Source organism: Schistocerca cancellata, chromosome 10 (genome assembly GCF_023864275.1).
Source record: "Schistocerca cancellata isolate TAMUIC-IGC-003103 chromosome 10, iqSchCanc2.1, whole genome shotgun sequence".
Taxonomy (NCBI): Eukaryota; Metazoa; Arthropoda; class Insecta; order Orthoptera; family Acrididae; genus Schistocerca; species Schistocerca cancellata.
Window position 1 is genome coordinate 73360197 of NC_064635.1, and position 23265 is coordinate 73383461.

The 23265-nt window shown below is 42.8% G+C and overlaps 1 protein-coding gene across 7 annotated transcripts in view; it reads right to left on the minus strand.

Annotated features, from left to right (window-relative positions):
* The window catches only part of LOC126106658 (zinc finger protein 3 homolog), a 113156-nt gene that overhangs the window by 29882 nt on the left and 60009 nt on the right, over positions 1 to 23265 (minus strand). For all 7 annotated transcript variants that reach the window (XR_007523380.1, XM_049913023.1, XM_049913022.1 and 4 more), the window contains exons 5-6: positions 22471 to 22572; positions 15787 to 15836 (exon numbers count right to left, since the gene is read on the minus strand). Coding sequence is in view for 6 of the 7 variants with exons in the window: in XM_049913023.1 (XP_049768980.1) it covers positions 15787 to 15836; positions 22471 to 22572 (152 nt within the window). In the remaining variant the exon portion in view is untranslated. The remainder of the gene's footprint in view (positions 1 to 15786; positions 15837 to 22470; positions 22573 to 23265) is intronic.

Sequence of the window (23265 nt, forward strand, 5' to 3'; positions counted from 1 at the left end):
GAGTAAGCAAAGTAATGAAGTTGTGTATAAACACTAGTGTATGTGTTTTTCCTCTTTGAAATCTGGTCAGACTACCCCTCTACATCTGTCGATGACTCCCCATCTGAGATAACCTGCTGTATCCTCCCTATCAAAAAACCATCAATTCACACAAATTTCATTCCTTACCCCATATGATCCCTCCATGAACCATGGACCTTGCCGTTGGTGGGGAGGCTTGCTTGCCTCAACGATACAGATGGCTGTACCGTAGGTGTAACCACAATGGAGGGGTATCTGTTGAGAGGCCAGAGAAATGTGTGGTTCCTGAAGAGGGGCAGCAGCCTTTTTAGTAGTTGCATGGGCAACAGTCTGGATGATTGACTGATCTGGTCCTGTAACACTAACCAAAATGGTCTTGCTGTGGTGGTACTGTGAATGGCTGAAAGCAAGGGGAAACTACAGCCGTAATTTTTCCTGAGGGCATGCAGCTTTACTGTATGATTAAATGATGATGGCGTCCTCTTGGGTAAAATATTCCAGAGGTAAAATAGTCCCCCATTCGGATCTCCGGGCGGGAACTACTCAAGAGGACGTTGGTATCAGGAGAAAGAAAACTGGCGCTCTACAGATGGGAGTGTGGAATGTCAGATCCCTTAATCGGGCAGGTAGGTTAGAGAATTTAAAAAGGGAAATGAATAGGTTAAAGTTCGATATAGTGGGAATTAGTGACGTTCGGTGGCAGGAGGAACAAAACTTTTGATCAGGTGAATACAGGGTTATAAATACAAAATCAAATAGGGGTAATGCAGGAGTAGGTTTAATAATGAATAAAAAATAGGAGTGCAGGTAAGCTACTACAAACAGCATAGTGAACGCATTATTGTGGCCAAGATAGACACGAAGCCCATGCCTACTACAGTGGTACAAGTTTATATGCCAACTAGCTCTGCTGATGATGAAGAAATTGATGAAATGTATGATGAGATAAAACAAATTATTCAGGTAGTGAAGGGAGATGAAAATTTAATAGTCATGGGTGACTGGAATTCAAGAGTAGGAAAAGGGAGAGAAGGAAACATAGTAGGTGAATATGGATTGGGATTAAGAAATTAAAGAGGTAGCCGCCTCGTAGCATTTTGCACAGAGCATAACTTAATCATAGCTAACACTTGGTTTAAGAATCATGAAAGAAGGTTGTATACATGGAAGAATCCTGGAGATATTAGAAGGTATTAGATAGATTATATAATGGTAAGACAGAGATTTAGGACCAGGTTTTAAATTGTAAGACATTTCCAGGGGCAGATGTGGACTCTGACCACAATCTATTGGTTATGAACTGTAGATTAAAACTGAAGAAACTGCAAAAAGGTGAGAATTTAAGGAGATGGGACCTGGATAAACTGACTAAACCAGAGGTTGTACAGAGTTTCAGAGAGAGCATAAGGGAACAATTGACAGGAATGGGGGAAAGAAATACAGTAGAAGAAGAATGGGTAGCTTTGAGGGATGAAATAGTGAAGGCAGCAGAGGATCAAATAGGTAAAAAGACGAGGGCTAGTAGAAACCCTTGGGTAACAGAAGAAATATTGAATTTAATTGATGAAAGGAGAAAATATAAAAATGCAGTAAATGAAGCAGGCAAAAAGGAATACAAACGTCTCAAAGATGATATTGACAGGCAGTGCAAAAGGGCTAAGCAGGGATGGCTAGAGGACAAGTGTAAGGATGTAGAGGCTTATCTCACTAGGGGAAAATTAAAGAGACCTCTGGAGAAAGGAGAACCACTTGCATGAATATCAAGAGCTTTGATGGAAACCCAGTTCTAAGCAAAGAATGGAAAGCAGAAATGTGGAAGGAGTATATAGAGGGTCTATACAAGGGTGATGTACTTGAGGACAATATTATGGAAATGGAAGATGATGTAGATGAAGATGAAATGGGAGATACGATACTGCGTGTAGAGTTTGACAGAGCACTGAAAGACCTGAGTCAAAACAAGGCCCCCGGAGTAGACAGCATTCCATTAGAACTACTGACAGCCTTAGGAGAGCCAGTCCTAACAAAACTCTACCATCTGGTGAGCAAGACGTATGAGACAGACAAAATACCCTCAGACTTCAAGAAGAATATAATAACTCCAATCCCAAAGGAAGCAGGTGTCGACAGATGTGAAAATTACCAAACTATCAGTTTAATAAGTCGCAGCTGCAAAATACTAACGCAAATTCTTTACAGACTAATGGAAAAACTGGTAGAAGCCGACCTCGGGGAAGATCAGTTTGGATTCCATAGAAATGTTGGAACACGTGAGGCAATACTGACCTTACGACTTATCTTAGAAGCTAGATTAAGGAATGGCAAACCTACGTTTCTAGCATTTGTAGACTTAGAGAAAGCTTTTGACAATGTTGACTGGAATACTCTTTCAAATTCTGAAGGTGGCCGGGGTAAAATACAGGGAGCGAAAGGCTATTTACAATCTGCACAGAAATCAGATGGCAGTTATAAGAGTCGAGGGGTATGAAAGGGACGCAGTGGTTGGGAAGGGAGTAAGACAGGGTTGTAGCCTATCCCCGATGTTATTCAATCTGTATATTGACCAAGCAATAAAGGAAACAAAAGAAAAGTTTGGAGTAGGTATTAAAATACATGGAGAAGAAATAAAAACTTTGAGGTTCGCCGATGACATTGTAATTCTGTCAGAGACAGCAAGGGACTTGGAAGAGCAGTTGAACGGAATGGACAGTGTCTTGAAAGGAGGGTATAAGATGAACATCAACAAAAGCAAAATGAGGATAATGGAATGTAGTCGAATTAAGTCTGGTGATGCTGAGAGAATTAGATTAGGAAATGAGACACTTAAAGTAGTAAAGGAGTTTTGCTATTTGGGGAGCAAAATAACTGATGGTGGTCGAAGTGGAGAGGATATAAGATGTAGACTGGCAATGGCAAGGACAGCGTTTCTGAAGAAGAGAAATTTGTTAACATCGAGTATAGATTTAAGTGTCAGGAAGTCGTTTCTGAAAGTATTTGTATGGAGTGTAGCCATGTATGGAAGTGAAACATGGACGATAAATAGTTTGGACAAGAAGAGAATAGAAGCTTTCGAAATGTGGTGCTACAGAAGAATGCTGAAGATTAGAGGGGTAGATCACATAACTAATGAGGAGGTATTGAATAGAATTGGGGAGGAGAGGAGCTTGTGGCACAACTTGACTAGAAGAAGGGATCGGTTGGTAGGACATGTTCTGAGACATCAAGGGATCACTAATTTAGTATTGGAGGGCAGCGTGGAGGGTAAAAATCGTAGAGGGATACCAAGAGATGAATACACTAAGCAGATTCAGAAGGGATGTAGGCTGCAGTAGGTACTGGGAGATGATGAAGCTTGCATAGGATAGAGTAGCATGGAGAGCTGCATCAAACCAGTCTCAGGACTGAAGACCACAACAACAACTCCATATGATAATACTTTCATGATGTACGTAGATGTGGTACCAAGTCAAATGCTTTTTGGAAATCTAGAACTATCTCACGTAGCTGACTGCCTCGATCGAAAGCTTTCAGTATACCATATGGGAAATATACAAGTTAGATTTCACACAATTAATGTTTTCGGAATCTATGTTATATGGCATGGAGGATGACATTCTGTTCAAGATACTCAATTATGTTTAACATCAGAACATGTGATAAGAGTCTATATCAAACTGATGTCAAGGATATTGAACGGTAGTTTTGTGGATCACTTCTACTATCCTTCTTATAAATGGATGCGGCTTGTGTACTGGACGAGTTCTTCCTGTAGACAGCCCTCACCAGTAATCAAATCAAATGTGCACTGTGTTCAAGTGTAATGGAGTCTGCACTAGAAGATGGAAACTTTCTGCTATATGGTACAGATCTGTATTAGTAAATGCAGGAGCACTGTGTCCCAGGGTGCTGCTAGTTTTACAGAGAACCAAGACACCCAAGAAAAAGAAGCATTCATCCTTTTCCAGCCACATAATGGATCTAAATCCTCCCATGAATGTAATTCGGATAGTCAAAAAGAACTGACGATGTTTCTCCTCACAGTGAGGCCACTCTACAACAGTGTCAACTGTGTGCCTTCAACAGATGCAGAGTCCAATATCTGCTCCTCACAAGGGAACCTCCCCATCGCACCCCCCTCAGATTTAGTTACAAGTTGGCACAGTGGATAGGCCTTGAAAAACTGAACACAGATCAACTGAGAAAACAGGAAGAAGTCGTGTGGAATTATGAAAAAATAAGCAAAATATACAAACTGAGTAGTCCATGCGCAAGATAATTAACATCAAGTACACTGTGAGCTCAGGAGCACCGTGGTTCCTGGGTTAGCGTGAGAAGCTGCGGAACGAGAGGTCACTGGTTTAAATCTCCCCTCGAGTGAAAAGTTTAATTTTTTATTTTCAGTTTATGAGACAAACTCTTTATGTTTTCATCACTTTTTTGGGAGTGATTATCACATCTGCAAGAAAACCTAAGTCAGGCAAGGTCGAAGAATCTTTTTACCCATTTGCCAAGTGTACAAGTTAGGTGGGTTGACGACATATTCCTGTCATTTGACGCACATGCCATTACCAGTGTTGTATAGAATATATTAGACGTGTTTTCCTGTGGAGGAATTGGTTGACCTATGACCTTGCGATCAAATGTTTTCGGTTTCCATTGGAGAGGCACGTCCTTTCGTCTACTAATCGCACGGTTTTGCGGTGCGCCCGCAAAACACAGACGCTAAACTTATTACAGTGAACAGAGACGTCAATGAACAGACAGACAGATCATAACTTTGTGAAAATAAAGAAAGTAAAATTTTCACTCGAAGAAAGACTTGAACCAATAACCTCTCATTCCGCAGCTGCTCACGCTAACCACGGGACCACAGTGCTCTTGAGCTCACATTATCCTTGATGTTGCATATCTTGCGCATGGACAACTCAGTTTGTATATTTTGCTTATTATTTCATAGTTCCACACTTCTTCCTGTTTTCTCGATCGATCTGTGTTCAGTTTTTCAAGGCCTATCCAACTTATAACTAAATCTGAGGGGGGTGCGATGGGGAGGTTCCCTTGTCAGAATCTTCATGAAGATTCAAAGCTTTAGCAGAAGTTTGTGTGACTAATTTTGAAATGGACATGCTACATGCTTCCGATGGTACAGGATTACACGGCTGAGCAGGTTACAGCAGATCACGAGTGTGAACATTATTGGAACTGGTCTCTAGCATTCAGTATTCCACGAGCCAAAACATTATGACCACCTGTTTAATAGCGTGTTGTTCCACCTTTGAAACACAGTACAACAGAGATTCTGCACTGCATGGATTCTACAAGTCCTTGACATGATTCCAGAAGTATGTGGCACCAGATGTCTATGCACAGGTCAAGCAATTCCCACAGTATTACAGGATGGCGATTTATGGACAAGAAGGTGACACCCCATACGTGTTTCAGTGTGTACAGATCAGGAACTTTTGCTGGCCAAGACATCAATGTGAATTCACTACAATGCCCCTCAAACAACTATAGCATGCTGCTGATCTTGCAACACGGACAGTTACCCTGCTGAAAGATGTCATGACCATAGGGGCAGATTTCAAGCATGAAGTGAGACATGTGGTCTGCAATAATGTTCACATTGTTCACTGCTGTCATGATACCTTCAATTAGCACTACAGATCTCGTGGAAGCCCAGCTTAGTTGTTGTTGTTGTTGTTGTTTGGGGTTTAAGGGACCAAACAGCAAGGTCATCAGTCCCTTGTTTCAAATGTGGTCCATTCCGCTAATGTGACATCTCAGGAAAGTCAGAACAATAAAAGGGAAAAGGCTAAAAATGTAAACGGGCAGTCATGTTGTCAATGGTAAAAACAAAGTGAGGGAAGTCAGCAAGAGAACGAACCCAACGCTATGCTGAAGCAGTATAGGCAATACCACCTGTGACTTAAAAGGTGCAACTGCTAGAATGTAGAAGTACATATGGGAAAGGAGACTAACCAATCCTTAAAAAAAAGGGGTAAAAACAGAGTAAAAGGGGAGGCAAAGAGGATCTCGGTCAGGGAGGTGAGTCGGGAATCTCCAAACACGGCTTACAGTGGGAGACACCCAAACACTCACCGCCCTGCCCCAACACCAGAGAGAGATTAAAAACCTTAAAACTGAGAATAAAAACCACTTTCCCGGAGGAAACCGAGAACCAGAGAGACCATCCGAGAATTGTCAGCCAACATCAAAGGTAAAGTGTGGGGGAGTCTGTATTTAGCACGCAGAGCCAAAAGAAGGGGGCAGTCAACCAAAATGTGGGCAACTGACTGAAAGGCTCCACAACCACAAAGTGAGGGTGGCTCATCACGCAAAAGAAAACCATGGGTCAGCCTGGTATGGCCAATGCCAGTGTGGTCGAGTCCTTTCAGGAGAGGCGAAACGAAGAACGCCACGGGCCTGGTGTCACCTTAATCGCACGAAGTTTATTAGACAGGGGAGTAGCCTCCCAAGAATTGGCCCATGACTGTGCAAAGTGGGATTTGATGTGAAGCCATAAATCTGCTGCAGGAGGGGTTACAGAAAACGGGGTAAGTGACTGCTCCCCCAGCCAAACGATCAGCGAGCTCATTACCCGGGATACCCACTGGCCAGGGACCCAAAGGAAGTCAATGGAACAATCAGCACTGTGAATATCAGCGAGATGGTCATGGAAGGCAGAGACCAAGGGATGGCGCCAAAAACACCGGTCAATAGCAAGAAGGCCACTCATCGAGTCCGTACATAACAAAACGTGGTTGTGTTGGGACTGCTGAATAAAGGTAAGGCCCTGGGAAATTGTCATCAATTCCGCAGTAAACACCCCACAAGTAGGTGGCAGCAGATGATTTTCCATTCCAACAGAGGACGTGAAGGCATACCCCACATGATCAGCAGATTTAGAGCCATCAGTGTAAAAAACAACAGCATCCCGAAACTTCCATAAAATTTGGCGGAAAAAGGAATGGAACACCATCAGGGGGATGGAATCTTTCGGACCTTGGCGGAGATCCATCCGAATTCGAGGCCGAGGAACTAACCAAGGGGGGGTGGAGGGGAGGCAGCAAGGAAGACAGGACAAAGAAGGAAGCTGAAAATCACGGCAAAGAGACGCAAGGCGGAGCCCAACCGGTAAACCTGCCCGAGGGCGGGAGTCGGGTAGGCGACGTCCATGGCCTGGGAACAGGATAGAATAGGAAGGATGAGTGGGAGAGGAACGGATAGCGAGTGCATAAGACACCAGAAGCTGGGACCGCCGAACAGAAAGGGGGGGGGGATCCCAGCTTCAACCAGGAGACTATCAACAGGGCTAGTAAGGAAGGCACCGGTGGCCAAACGGATACCACGATGGTGGACTGGATCCAGCACATGCAGTGTGGAAGGAGCAGCCGAACCATAAACTTGACAACCATAGTCCAAGCGAGACAGAACTAGAGCATGATAAAGACGGAGAAGGAGCGAACGCACCCCAAGAGGAGTGGGCAAGGAAGCGAAGGACATTGAGTTTATGGAAACATCCTACCTTCAGGAGTCTGATATGGGGCAGCCAAGTGAGCTTGTTGTCGAAAAGAAGACCCAGGAAACCAAACTGTGGGACCACAGGCAATCGTTGTGCATCGAGATAGAGCTCTGGATCAGGGTGGATTGTAGTACGGTGACAGAAGTGGACCACCCGCGATTTTGAAGGAGAGAATTGAAACCCGTGTGAGAGGGTCCACGCAGAGGCACGCCGTATAGCTCCCTGGAGCTGCTGTTCTGCAGATGCCATCGAGGAGGAACTAACCCAAATGCAGAAATCATCCACATACCGGGCAGGGGTGACCAAAGGACCGACAGAAGCCTCAAGTTCATCGATAGCAATGAGGAAAAGAAGGACACTCAAGACAGAACACTGTGGGATGCCCGTCTCCTGGGTCCGTGGAGAACTAAAAACAGTACCAACTCGAACTCTGAATGACCGATGGAACAGGAACTGGCAGATAAAAATCGGGATCGGGCCCCAAAGACCCCACTGATGAAGGGTAAGTAAGATGTGATGGCGCCAGGCCGTGTCATAGGCCTTGCGAAGGTCAAAAAATACTCAACCAAATGGCGGTGCTGGGAAAAAGCCTGCCGAACTGTGGATTCCAAGTGAAGTAAATGATCGATTGGAGACCGTCCCTCTCGGAAGCCACACTGGTAAGGGGACAATAGATCCCGAGATTCGAGGACCCAATTGAGCCGACAGGCTACCATCCGTTCAAGTAACTTACAAACAACATTGGTCAAACTAATTGGCCGATAGCTGTCAACAGATAGGGGTTCTTGCCAGGCTTAAGGACAGGAACCATGATGCTATCCCTCCACTGAGAAGAGAAGTCACCCTGGAGCCAGATACCGTTAAACACCCAAAGATGATGTTGCCATTGCGGAGCACTGAGATGTTGAAGCAGTTGGTTATGAATGGAATCTGAGCCAGGGGCCGTATCATGAGAAGAAGATAGAGCAGAAAGAAATTCCCATTCAGTAAAAGGTTCGTTGTAAGATTCTGACTCACAAGGGGTAAAACATAAGGTGGAAGCTTCAGCCCGCTGTTTCTGGCGAAGGAAAGCAGCTGGATAGGAGGCTGACGCTGATGCCACTGCAAAATGGGTCGCAAGATGTTCTGCAAGAACTAATGGGTCCGTACAGAGGCCATCTGGGAGGTGAAGGCCTGGGAGGGTGGACTGCCGATGGCAACCTTGGAGAGAGCGAAGTGTAGCCCATACCCGTGACAGAGGGACAGTAGAACCAAGGGAAGAAACGAATCGTTCCCAACATATCCGCTTGCTCTGTTTGATTAAATAACGGGCTTTAGTGCGGAGGCGTTTAAAGGTAGTAAGGCTGGCTACGGATGGGTGCCTCTTAAAGTGTTGCAAAGCTCTACGGTGATCACGGATGGCAATGGCCGTACTCCACCATGGGACTTGCCGGCGACAAAATGGTCCAGATGAGCGCGGGACAGCAAGGCTAGCAGCGCGAACAATCGCATCAGACACATCACGTAGGACGTCATCAATACAATCCGACAAAGAGGGAGAAAACACGACCTGTGCAGTGTATAGAGGCCAATCGGCACGTTGGAAAGACCAACGAGGTAACCTGTCCATCGGGGAGCGAGAAGGGAGTGAGATAATCAACGGGAAATGGTCACTATGACAAAGGTCGTCGTGTGGCGACCAGTGTAATGAAGGGAGGAGAGAGGGAGAAGAAAGAGAAAGATCAATGGCAGAAAAGGTACCATGACCGGCACTGAAATGAGCAAGGGAGCCATCATTAAGAAGGCACAAGTCATGGTCTGCAATAAACTGGTCTATGAGAAGACCTCGTCTAGATGGAAAGGCACTGCCCCATAAGGGATGATGAGCATTAAAATCCCCAAGGAGGAGGAAGGGAGGAGGAAGTTGCTGAAGAAGGGCAGTTAAGGCAGCAGGTGTAAGAGCCCTGTCAGGAGGGAGATAAAGATTGCAAACTGTGACCGCAGAGTCTAGGTGGACCCTAACAGCAACCGCTTCCAATGTAGTTTGAAGAGGAATCCACATGCTAGCAATGTCTGTACGGACCAACGTACAAACGCCACCAGAAGCCCGCAGGGGTCTGACCCGATTTCGATAGAAAACATGGGAACCCACGGAGGGTCGGTGAGTGAGCATCAGTAAAATGAGATTCCTGGAGAACCACACAAGCTGCAGAGTAAGATGAAAGAAGGGATTTCAATTCCGGAAGGTGACGATAGTATCCATTACAATTCCATTGGCAAACCACAGAAAGATGATTTAAATGGGGGCTGAACACGCTAAAGCCAGTCATACCACGGGGTCCCCACCCGTCACCGACAAGGAGGGGGCGCCATCCATGAACGACAGGTCAGAATCCGGTTGTGAAGTCGGGGATGGGACCTCTGGTGACACCAGAGGCTCTTTGTCCAGGGACTTATGTTTCTTCTTCTTTTCAGGCTGAGATCGAGGAGGGCTGTGAGGCATAAAGGAGCCAGCTGCAGCAAGATCAGGAACAGAAAGAGACCGGGCGACCTGGGTGCCGACAGACCGCGGCACTCGCGGTCGTCGTGCGGCAGCAGACCTTTGGCCTGGAAGGTGCCGGGAAGGGGCATCCCGGGAGAGGCGCCCTTGACCGGCAGACGCCAAAGGAGTGGGACACTTCTCTGGCTGGGGAGAAGGAGCAGCGCCCAGAGGAGAAGGTGTGGGAGCCACAGGGGAGGGAGGGAGGAGAGGGGTCCAGGATGGGGGTAAGGAAGGGGGAGAAAGGGGTGAAGATGTAACCAAGGCGTAACTAGATGTCATGGACACAGGGTGAAGATGTGTATACTTCTTACGGATCTCTGTGTAGGTTAAACGATCGAGGGACTTATACTCCTGTATCGTCTTTTCCTTCCTATATACTGGGCCATCTGGTGAATGTGGAGAATGACTACCATGACAATTTACACATGCAGGAGGGGGAACACAGGGACTCCCCTCATGGAGTGGACGTCCACAGAGAGGGGCCTGTGAACAGCGGGAAGACGTGTCCAAAACGCAAGCACTTAAAACACTTCATAGGAGGTGGGATGTACGGCTTCACATCACATCGATAAACCATAATCTTAACTTTCTCAGGGAGGGTATCCCCTTCAAAGACCACGATAAAGGCACCAGTATCAATGCGATTGTCTTTAGGACCCTTCTGAACACGCCGAACAAAGTGAACACCCTGCCGTCCGAGATTGTCTCGAAGTTCCTCATCAGTTTGAAGGATGAGGTCCCTGTGAAAAATCACACCTTGTACCATATTTAGAGACTAGTGGGGGGGGGGGGGGGGGGGGGGGTAATGGACACGGAAATTGTGCCAAGATGGGTACAGGCATGAAGGGCCGCAGATTGGGCAGCTGAAGCAGTTTTGATCAGCAACGAACCCGACCGCATCTTGCTCAGGGAGTCCACTTTGTCAAACTTGTCTTCAATGTGTTCCACAAAGAATAAAGGTTTGGTATTGGTGAAAGTATCTCCATCAGTCCTGGTGCAAACTAGATAACGGGGGAAAGGTTTCGCCCCTAGCCGACGGGCCTGACCCTCTTCCCACGGGGTAGCCATGGAAGGGAAGGCCGAAGGGGCAAGAGAAACAGCACTTGAAGAATCAGTTCCACGCAGAGAGACGGCCGCAGAAGAACGGCCAGAGTTCTGGACCCGTATGCGTTTCATTTGCATAGCGTCCGCCTTGATACCATCCACTCCGATCAGGGGCTCTCCTCACGGGCGCAACCCAGCCACAGCAAGGGCCGTCTGGCACGGCGGCCATTGCCGGGAGTTCCGATGCTCCAGGATGACGAGCAACCACTCCAAGGCATGCATGAGTAGGTCACAGCTCAGGTATCAGAAGTGTCATCCCTGTGTGTTCAGGGGGCTCAACCAAAAGGGTACATAGCGACCCCACCACACGGGCTGGCTACCGTGCTGGCTCTGCACCCTAGTATCAGACAACGACGTGAAAGGAAAGGTGGAATGGACCAGGAGGGCGCACGTCGGAGACACTAGGTAAGGTGCTCTTCCCCAAATGGCTCACACTACGGAGGAGAAATTTTGTAATGGAGATCAAACCCCAGAGGGGGACCAAGGAATGCCAAAAGGAGGAGATGATTACGCAACAAAGCTGAATTGTAAAACCAACAGAACCAGGAGGATAGCAGAGCCAACATAAGCAAGGACACCAAGAGAGGGAGAGGAGAGGGCGATGGGAAAGGAGCAAGGAGGGGCAAGGAGGGGAAAGGAGGGGAAGGGGAAGGAAATGCAGCCCTGGAGAGAAAGAAGGCTGCAATAGCTCGGGGCCCCGTGCTCGCCACGCACGTATCCACAAAAGAGTTGTGGATCCCCTGGAGGGGCCCAGCTTAGTCTACCCCATACCATAATTCTGCCCTCACCAGCCTGTATCTGTGGTGTGGTGCATGTTTTGTGCAGCCATTCGCCTGGATGACGGCGTTTAAGGACCAAACTATCGACCTGGTGTAACAAGAAATGTGATTCATTTGGCAGGTGACATATTTCTATTGATCTGTGGTGGAAACTCAGTGATACTGTGCCCACTGCAATCATAAATGACAATGTTGTTGGGTCAACATGCAAACACATAGGGGTCATGTGATATGAAGCTCCTCAACTTGCGCCATAGGGTGGTGGGGTTTCGGGTTCCGCTGGATAGGTCAGGAGTCCACTACATGCAGCAAGCGGCTACACAGGTAGCAGGGGTTGTGTGGCGTGGACTGGGCGGTTTTTTAGGTTAGATGGCCTCGGGCAAGTACAGAAAGAGCAACAGCCTCAAAGGGTGCGGGGCAAAGTCAGGACATGCGGGGACCAAGCAGCAATCGGTATTGTAATTGTAAACTGTCGAAGCTGCATTGGTAAAGTATCAGAACTTCAAGCGCTGATAGAAAGCACCGAAGCTGAAATCGTTATAGGTACAGAAAGCTGGCTGAAGCCAGAGATAAATTCTGCCGAAATTTTTACAAAGGCACAGACGGTGTTTAGAAAGGATAGATTGCATGCAACCGGTGGTGGCGTGTTTGTCGCTGTTAGTAGTAGTTTATCCTGTAGTGAAGTAGAAGTGGATAGTTCCTGTGAATTATTATGGGTGGAGGTTACACTCAACAACCGAGCTAGGTTAATAGTTGGCTCTTTTTACCAACCTCCCGACTCAGCAGCATTAGTGGCAAAACAACTGAGAGAAAATTTGGAATACATTTCACACAAATTTTTTCAGCATGTTATAGTCTTCGGTGGAGATTTCAATTTACCAGATATAGACTGGGACACTCAGATGTTTAGGATGAGTGGTAGGGACAGAGCATGGAGTGACATTATACTGAGTGCACTATCCGAAAATTACCTCGAGCAATTAAACAGAGAACCGACTCGTGGAGATAACATCTTGGACCTACTGATAACAAACAGACCCGAACTTTTCGACTCTTGTAAGTGCAGAACAGGGAATCAGTGATCATAAGGCCGTTGCAGCATCCCTGAATATGGAAGTTAATAGGAATATAAAAAAAGGGAGGAAGGTTTATCTGTTTAGCGAGAATAATAGAAGGCAGATTTCAGACTACCTGACAGATCAAAACAAAAATTTCTGTTCCGACACTGACAATGTTGAGTGTTTATGGAAAAAGTTCAAGGCAATCGTAAAATGCATTTTATAGACAGGTACGTGCTGAATAAAACTGTGAGGGACGGGAAAAACCCACTGTGGTTCAACAAGAAAGTTAGGAAACTACTGCGAAAGCAAAGAGAGCTTGACTCCAAGTTTAAACGCAGCCAAAACCTCTCAGACAAACAGAAGCTAAACGATGTCAAAGTTAGCGTAAGGAGGGCTACGCTCCCTGAAGCGTTCAGTGAATCGAAAGTAAAATTCTATGTACCGACTTGACAGAAAATCCTAGGAAGTTCTGGTCTTCATTAAATCAGTAAGTGGCTCGAAACAGCATATCCAGACACTCCGGGATGATGATCGCATTGAAACAGAGGATGACACGTGTAAAGCTGAAATACTAAACACCTTTTTCCAAAGCTGTTTCACAAAGGAAGACCGCACTGCAGTTCCTTCTCTAAATCCTCACACAAACGAAAAAATGGCCGACATCGAAATAAGTGTCCAAGAAATAGAAAAGCAACTGAAATCACTCAACAGAGGAAAGTCCACTGGACCTGACAGGATACCAATTCGATTCTACATAGAGTACGCGAAAGAACTTGCCCCCTTCTAACAGCCGTGTACCGCAAGTCTCTAGAGGAACGGAAGGTTCCAAATGATTGGAAAAGAGCACAGGTAGTCCCAGTCTTCAAGAAGGGTCGTTGAGCAGATGCAAAACTATAGACCTATATCTCTGACGTCGATCTGTTGTAGAATATTAGAACATATTTTTTGCTCACTTATCATGTGGTTTTTGAAAACCTAGAATCTACTCTGTAGGAATCAACATGGATTCCGGAAACAGCAATTGTGTGTGACCCAACTCGCTTTATTTGTTCATGAGACCCAGAAAATATTAGATACAGGCTCCCAGGTAGATGTTATTTTCGTTGACTTCCGGAAGGCGTTCGATACAGTTCTGCACTGTCGCCTGATAAACAAAGTAAGAGCCTACGGAATATCAGACCAGCTGTGTGGCTGGATTGAAGAGTTTTTAGCAAACAGAACACAGCATGTTGTTATCAAGGGAGAGACGTCTACAGACGTTAAGGTAACCTCTGGCGTGCCACAGGGGAGTGTTATGGGACCATTGCTTTTCACACTATATATAAATGACCTAGTAGATAGTGTCGGAAGTTCCATGCAGCTTTTCGCGGATAATGCTGTAGTATACAGAGAAGTTGCAGCATTAGAAAACTGTAGCGAAATGCAGGAAGATCTGCAGCGGATAGGCACTTGGTGCAGGGAGTGGCAACTGACCCTTAACATAGATAAATGTAATGTATTGCGAATACATAGAAAGAAGGATCCTTTATTGTATGATTATATGATAGCAGAACTGGTAGCAGTTACTTCTGTAAAATATCTGGGAGTATGCGTGCGGAACGATTTGAAGTGGAATGATCACATGAAATTAATTGTTGGTAAGACGGGTACCAGGTTGAGATTCATTGGGAGAGTCCTTAGAAAATGTAGTCCATCAACAAAGGAGGTGGATTACAAAACACTCGTTCGACCTATACTTGAGTATTGCTCATCAGTGTGGGATCCGTACCAGATCGGGTTGATGGAGGAGATAGAGAGGATCCAAAGCAAAGTGGCGCGTTTCGTCACAGGGTTATTTGGTAACTGTGATAGCGTTACGGAAATGTTTAGCAAACTCAAGTGGCAGACTCAGTAAGAGAGGCGCTCTGCATCGCGGTGTAGCTTGCTCGCCAGGTTTCGAGAGGGTGCGTTTCTGGATGAGGTATCGAATATATTGCTTCCCCCTACTTAAACCTCCCGAGGAGATCACGAATGTAAAATTAGAGAGATTCGAGCGCGCACGGAGGCTTTCAGACAGTCGTTCTTCCCGCGAACCATACGCGAGTGGAACAGAAAAGGGAGTTAATGGCAGTGGCATGTGAAGTGCTCTCCGCCACACACCGCTGGATGGCTTGCAGAGTATAAATGTAGATGTATATGTAGACATGTCCAACAATGACCTTTGAACAGTGTGCTCCAAAACACTTGCGCCTACAACAGACTTGCGCCTGCAACAAAATTGTGCTCTGTTGTCAGATCTGCCACAGATCGCTGCCTATCCTGGATTACACAGTGGGGGAACGTCCGACCTCTATGTTTTGTGATGAGATGTGGTTGTCCAATATCACTGGGCCTACTTGTTATTTCACATCCTTCAACCACTTTTCATAGTGCTCACAGCAGCCAACAGATGATCAATTATGCCATTTCAAAGATTCTTGTTTCCAGCCGCAACACCACAACAATGTCCCCTTTGTCAAAACTGCTTATACTTGTGGATTTCCACATTTGCGGCCAGTATCTTTGCTGTAATGACTGCCCATTCATCTCTCTTCTGCTTACATTCTTTCCTTACTGCATCATGCAAACAAGACCATCCGGAGGCATTCAACCTCCCGGTGGGCAATGGCCATAATGTTTTGACTCATCAGTATATGTCTAGCCTTACATTCTGGTGGACCACTTCATCAAACATGAAGCTCTGAAACAACCCACGCACAAATTGAAAAAGAAAAGAAACAAAAAACTGCACATTACCTTTCTTGTTCACTGTCACTACCAACTGACTCCACTTCATGTTTGACCACCTGAAACAAGGATTAAGAGCATCTATAATAATAATAATAATAATAATAATAATAATAGTAACTACACAGACCTAGAAGCACTCAATACACTTACATGATCACAATGCCACAAATATAGAATACATCACATACATTCAGCAACAGAAAGATTCACATTAAGCAGAAAGGAAGGAGGAAGGGGATTTATCGACATAAAAAACCTACATTATGGACAGGTTGACAATTTAAGAAAATTCTTTCTAGAACGAGCAGAAACTAGCAAACTACACAAAGCAATCACTCATATAAATACATTGGCTGCACCATTGCAATTTCATAACCACTTCTACAACCCTTTAGATCACATAACATCAACAGATACGAAGAAAGTAAATTGGAAAAAGAAAACACTACATGGCAAGCACCCGTATCATCTAATACAGCCACACATCGATCAAGACGCATCCAACACATGGCTAAGAAAAGGCAATACATTCAGTGAGACGGAAGGATTCATGATTGCAATACAGGATCAAACAATAAACACCAGATATTACAGCAAGCTTATTATTAAAGATCCCAATACCGCAACAGTAGAGCGCATCACAAGCGGATGTACAATACTAGCAAATACAGAATACCCCAGAAGACATGACAATGTAGCAAAAATAATACATCAACAACTTGCCATAAAACATAAACTAATAAAACAACACGTTCCCACATACAAGTATGCACCACAAAATGTACTGGAGAATTATGAATACAAATTATACTGGAACAGAACCATTATAACAGATTGGTTCAAATGGCTCTGAGCACTATGGGACTTAACATCTATGGTCATCAGTCCCCTAGAACTTAGAACTACTTAAACCTAACTAACCTAAGGACAGCACACAACACCCAGCCATCACGAGGCTTTCTGCTTAATGTGAATCTTTCTGTTGCTGAATGTATGTGATGTATTCTATATTTGTGGCATTGTGATCATGTAAGTGTATTGAGTGCACGACCACGAGATGCGGGCCATTATAACAGATAAAACAACACCACATAACAAACCTGACATCATACTCACCAATAAAAAGAAGAAATTAACACAACTAATCGAAATATCCATACCCAATACAACAAATATACAGAAGAAAATAGGAGAAAAAATTGAAAAATACACCCAACTGACTGAGGAAGTCAAGGACATGTGGCATCAGGATAAAGTTGACATCATACCAATTATACTATCAACTACAGGAGTCATACCACACAATATCCACCAGTACATCAACGCAATACAGCTACATCCAAACGTATATATACAACTACAGAAATCTGTAATTATTGATACATGTTCAATTACCCGAAAGTTCTTAAATGCGATGTAACATATACCGTACAGTTAAAAGGAAGTCATGCTCAATCAAGGTCCGCGTCACTTTCCATTTTTGACAAGACATAACATCTGAGAAGAGAAAGAAGAAATAATAATAATAATAATAATAATAATAATAATAATAATAATAATAATAATAATAATAATATCATCATCATCATCATCATCATCATCAACAACAACAACTATACGATGCCTTGTAAGAGCAGAGGGGAACTGAACTAGTCTACAGCCAGAAGAGGCATACTCCGAAAACACTCCTGAGCAACTTCCAGCAAGTGGCAAAGTGGTCAGTGTCTGATCATCAGAGGTATGGCTGGATTTCTTATTCTGGAAGTAACAATCCAGTCCTAAAAACTGGACTTCGATCCAATGCTTGAGATATCAAGCATCATGAGGCGTGGCAGCAAACAAACTTTTACACCAGGTGGTGACGTATCCACTACTGTCAAGAACACTACAATCAGAGCATTGGATCCTGGAGCACATGGACTGACACGCAAACAGAGTCAGTCCACAGTCCACTAGCCAACTTCAAACAAAAACCAAAATCTTTTTCAGCACACTAAATACAAATAGACTGTTATGAGCAGGACTATTGCATGAACTAGAACAAACCATAAATGGAAAAAAAAATACAAATACTGGCACTCTAAGAAACAAGACTGACTGGCCAATGGATTTTGGGAACCACAGACTTTTCAAAAGTAAAGCAGATAAATGAATACTGAAAAACACACCACTTTTAGGGGCCACTTTGGCAGTTGAGAAAGACACACTCACCTACACAACAAACTTAATGCCTGTAACATAGACTAATGAAAATAACTCTGAAGTATGGAAATAAAACACGTTAACCAATGCATACATTCCAATCAATGTTGAAAATAGAACCAATAGTGAAAAGGTAGACAAAGCATGGGAAATGTTACCAGAAACAATATCTAAAATTCCACAAAATCATGTCAGAATCTTACCAAGTGATATCAAAGCACAGCTAGCAAAAGAAGAAAGCACAGGAAAACAACCGGAAAATTCCCAGCACATAAATGGATCAACCAAAATGCACAAAGATTAGTTGAACTATGCACGATATTCACCCTTAAAATTGTATCAACACCCTTCAAAAGAAACCATCAAAACAGGTGACATGGAGATCACTGAACACACTCATCGCTAAATTCAAATTGACCATGTAACAGTCGTTTTTTGAAACCATAGAGAAATTATGAATGTCCACATCAGAAACAGTGCAAACATATACTATTAACTGACAAGAATAAAACTATATTTAAAACCTCGGAGGTTCACAAAAAAAAAAAAAAAAAGACATAGATCCCCAAATTTGAAATTAGCAGAATCTATCCACCTCTTACGGAAGAAATAGAGAAAAAGCAGTCAAACAATTGGCAATAACTCATAAGAAAACTGATAAAAAGCACCCAAACTTCAATTTCTCTGCGGAAAAGGAAAATGCACCCTTCATGGATTGAAGAATGTGAATGTGCACTTCAATCTCAACAGTATTCTTACAACAACTGGATTGGCAGTAAGACAGGAAACCACTACAAAACATTATTAATAGTGATGAAAGATACTGTGAAATTAATCAGAAAGGTGAAAGAAAATACGAAAACAGTCAGATAGTTGAAATGAAGAGAAACTTTGAAAAAAGCAGCACATGAAATTTTTGTAAGAACTTTATAGGATATCAACCACAAAGTCTCTGCTTCAAGAAAGAAAATGGGTAATTGGCTCTAAAGAATCAAGAAAAGTCTAAGGAACTTGCCAGGTATGCCAAAGAATTAGTTAACTGCCAAGAATCCACACAAATATATACTTGTGTACTCAGTGCAGGCTGCTTCATCTCTGAATAACTACTGCAACCTACATCCTTCTCAATCTGCTTTCTGTATAAATCCTTTGGTCTCCTCCTACAATTCTTACCCCCCCCCCCCCTCCCCAAACACACTTCCCTTCATTAACCAAAGTGATGATTCCTTGATGCCTCTCTGTTCTTAGTCAAGTTGAGCCATAAATTTCTTTTACCCACAGTTTTGAGTCAGTAGCTCTTCATCAATTACTCAATCTACCTAGCTAATCTTCAGATTTTTCTGTAGCACTCCATTTAGCTTCTATTCTGTTCTTACTTGAACTGCTTATAATCCACATTTCATGTTCAAACAAGACTGCACTCCAGACCAATAACTCCAGATAACACTTAAATTTTATATGAGATGTTAACAAATTCCACTTTTTCAGAAAATTTTGTCTGGGTATGGCCAGTCTCCCTTTTATACCTTCTCCTCTTTACTTTTGCCATTGTCAGTTTCTGTGCTGCCCAAACAGCAAAACTCATCAATGTCTAATTTCTTAATCTGATTCCCTCATCCTCACCTGATTTAATTCAACTACATTCCAGTGTCTCGGTTTTACTTTTGTTGATGTTCATCAGACAACCTCTTCTCAACAATACTATCCGTTCTGTTCAACTCTACTTCCAGGTCCTTTTGTGTATGTGAAAGAATTACAGTGTGAATGTGGCAAATCTCATAGTTTTTGATTCTTCTCCCTTAACTCTAATTCCCTTTCCAAATTTCTCCTCAGTTTTCTTTACTGGGGTTAGGTAGCAACCCTATCTCACTCCCTCTCCACTACTTCTTCCCTTCCCATGTCCTTCGACACTTATACTGTTGTTTGGTTTCAATATAAATTGTAAATAACCTTTCATATCCTGTGTTTTATGCATGCCAGCTTCTGAATTTTCAAAAGATGTATTCCACACAACAATGTTCAAAGTTTTCTGTAAAATCTACAAATGCTATAAATGTATAAGGGGTAGTCAAATGAAAACAAGACAGATGGAAAAAAGTAAATAAACTGTTTATTATTTCTAAAGTAACCACCTTAACTGTAAATACATTTATCCCACTGTGAGACCAGATGGAATTCATGGAAAAATGTTTTTTGTTGCCTAGGACACCATGATTGTACCCAGGTGTGCACCTCTTTGTCCAAAGCAAATCAGTGGCCACAAATGTCTTACTTCAGGGCTCCAAAAATATGGGAATGTATACGGAGATATCAATACTGTGTGGAGGACGTGTAAAGGCTTCTTGGCATGTCCACATGTTTCACAGCTTGTTTTGATGACAATGCATAAGTTTCGCTGGAAAGGTGTAACACACGACATCCTCTACGCAGTCCTAATCTCTCCACATGTGATTTCCATATTTCTGAAGTCCTGAAGAAAGACATTTGTTGCCCTCAATTTTCTTCAGATGACGAGATGCGTGCCTTGGTGCACTCATTGTTCTGTAGGCAAATGCAAACATTTTTTCACGAAGGCACTGACCACCTTGTCTCACAATACGATAAATGTAAAAGGGTTATTTTTAAAGTAAGAACCGATTTGTAATGAAGTAAGAGAAACTTTATTTACAAACATAAATTGTTTAACAAACTATGATATGCAAATTTTTCACTTTTTAATCTCCTCATCAAAACATTTGCTCCTCCAAATCTGGTGTGGAAACTGAGAGGAGACTACAGCAATTTCTTATCATTGTTGAAAATTATCACATGTCTGGAAGTCACTCAAAGAACCTGCCACACATTTTTTCAGATACAATGCAGTGTAGAAAATGTCACTCAACGTACACAAAATGCACCAGTTGGTTAACACAATTAGATAAACCATTGCAGAATACCATGTCCGCCATTTCCCACATCGAATAATAGGGTTCTATTTCACTTTTTACACTGTTCACATTCCACAGGTTCATTAATCTTATGCTGATGTCAATGGACTCTAATTTTGAAGGCAAGTGTAAGTGCTTCTGTCTGACAACAGTATTACGATCAGAGCACTGACAAGTGGACCTTATGGTCGGAACTTCTTTGATTGTGTTCATACCTATAGGCTTTATAGCTCAGTGCCAGTGCCTTAATTTCCTGTAGTAGTATGCCACAATTCTCAAATAAACTAAAAAAAATCTTTCAAAATTAGAAGGTTTCTGAATTTAAGTACAAAACACTTGTGATGTGTTAATTCAGTCATCAACAGTCAAGCACATAATGCAAATTATCATAACTGTACAGTTGGTGGTTCAAATCTCATTATTTTTAATTTTTTTACTCTTATTTAAATCTCATATTTATTAACAAGCACAAATATTTATGAACAAACACTGAATCATAATTTTTTAATAAAACTTTTTTTATTTTAAATTACTAATTGTAAGAAAATGCTAGTATTAATAAGCAATTGCAATTTTGTTCGAAAAATGAAAACATCAGGTGGAAAATAAAAAGCTTTTGTATTTATGGAGGCTGAAAAGTATTGTTGAAGTATAGAATAGTTTTTTCCATTTAAGAATATGGCATTTTGCATGTCTGTATCAAATTTAACTTATTTTCCGATGACCAGTAGTTAAATGTAATTACATGCTAGTTTTTCTTTAAAATGTTATTTAATACTTCATAATTAACATTTCTATTTGGTAACAAGTGAAGAATTTATTTAAAAATTAAAAAGTATTTGCTAGCAAGATTTGATCCAGCAACTCCACAATTTCTAGACTTGTACAGTATGCACTGAGCTACTGCTGATTATGTTAATCAATTATAGGTGTTTTATGCTTAACAGCACTCACAAATTTTCTAGTCTTTAAAGATGATTTTATTGGGTTATTTCAGTACTGCTTTGGGAAACATTTCTGGGCAATGAGCTTCAAATCTTACAAAAGTATGAAGCAAATTGAAAAGAGCCAATCTGCAAGGTGCCCTTTAAGTAAACAGACAGGCTAAACCAATAAGAAATGAGGAATGAACATCAAAAGGGGGAGCGCCTGCACCACCGAGTACTGACTGCTCCATGAGCAATGAACATCAAAAGGGGAGTGCTTGCACCACCGAGTACTGACTGCTCCAGGAACAAGTAAAACGGCTCATACTACAACAAGCATTTGTTTCCAGGCATAGCTTTATAGGACCTTTCCTTTCTAGTATAGATAGTATTATCTACTGTAAGAATATGGAAAATTATTTTTTTAAACAGTGTATACTTCTATATAAAGAGTATACGGCACTGGGTGGTGCACCTATTTGTTATTAAAAGTTCCTTCCAACTAGACTTTCTTCGCCTAAAGGTTCACAACAAGCGAATCTAACATTCTACATGGCATTAGTTGACCTTCATATGTTTTACATGGCAGTCAACAACACATCAGTGATCGACAGGCCACAGGCCAGACAACTCACCACAAAGTCATCCTCACTCATTGCCTCCTCATCTTCGTCATCCTCTGTCTTTCCAGTATCGAGTGGTCTAGGCCCGAGACAATCATCTGAAGGTGAACACGCCTGGAACAGTTTTGAAAAATGCCTCATAAGAAAAGATAGTAAAGCAAAAGTAATACAATGCAATATAATTATATCAGGTGACCCTGAGGGAATTAGATCAGGAAATAATGCAGGTTGTAGTAGAGAGAATGTAAAATGTAGGCTGGCTACAGCAAGAAAAACATTTCTGATTTCTTTCCTTCTCATCCCATCTGGTAATCCTCCCCTGATCTGGAGTTCTGAGTGACTTTTTCATAAGTCTTCCCATTTTCTAAACCTTGCCAGTCCTGTTCCTTCGTTCCCGTTCCTTCCCCTTCAACCCTTCTGCCATAAAAGGAGCCAATGACATTGAGAGCTTGCACATTTCTTTAAATGTGATGTGTGCTTTCTCCTGTCACCACTTGATGATTGGATTATTTATCAATTCAGTCTCTATATATAAAAGTTAATGTGCTGACACATCATTGCCCAGCCTAAACTGCTAAGGACAGTAACTTGACACTTGGAGAAGGTGTGGACTTGTACTGTAGGCGTTGTTTATGAAATTTTTCAAAATTCCAACCCTAAGAGGGTGCAATAGGGGATGAAGTGCTTTTTTGACAAATATCACTATTAAGGCAATTCTGATGCTAGACTAATGGAAATTGGTATTTGGTTTCTCAGTCGGAAATAAAGAAATAATTGAATTTTATCCATAGTGGATGCTGTTGAAGT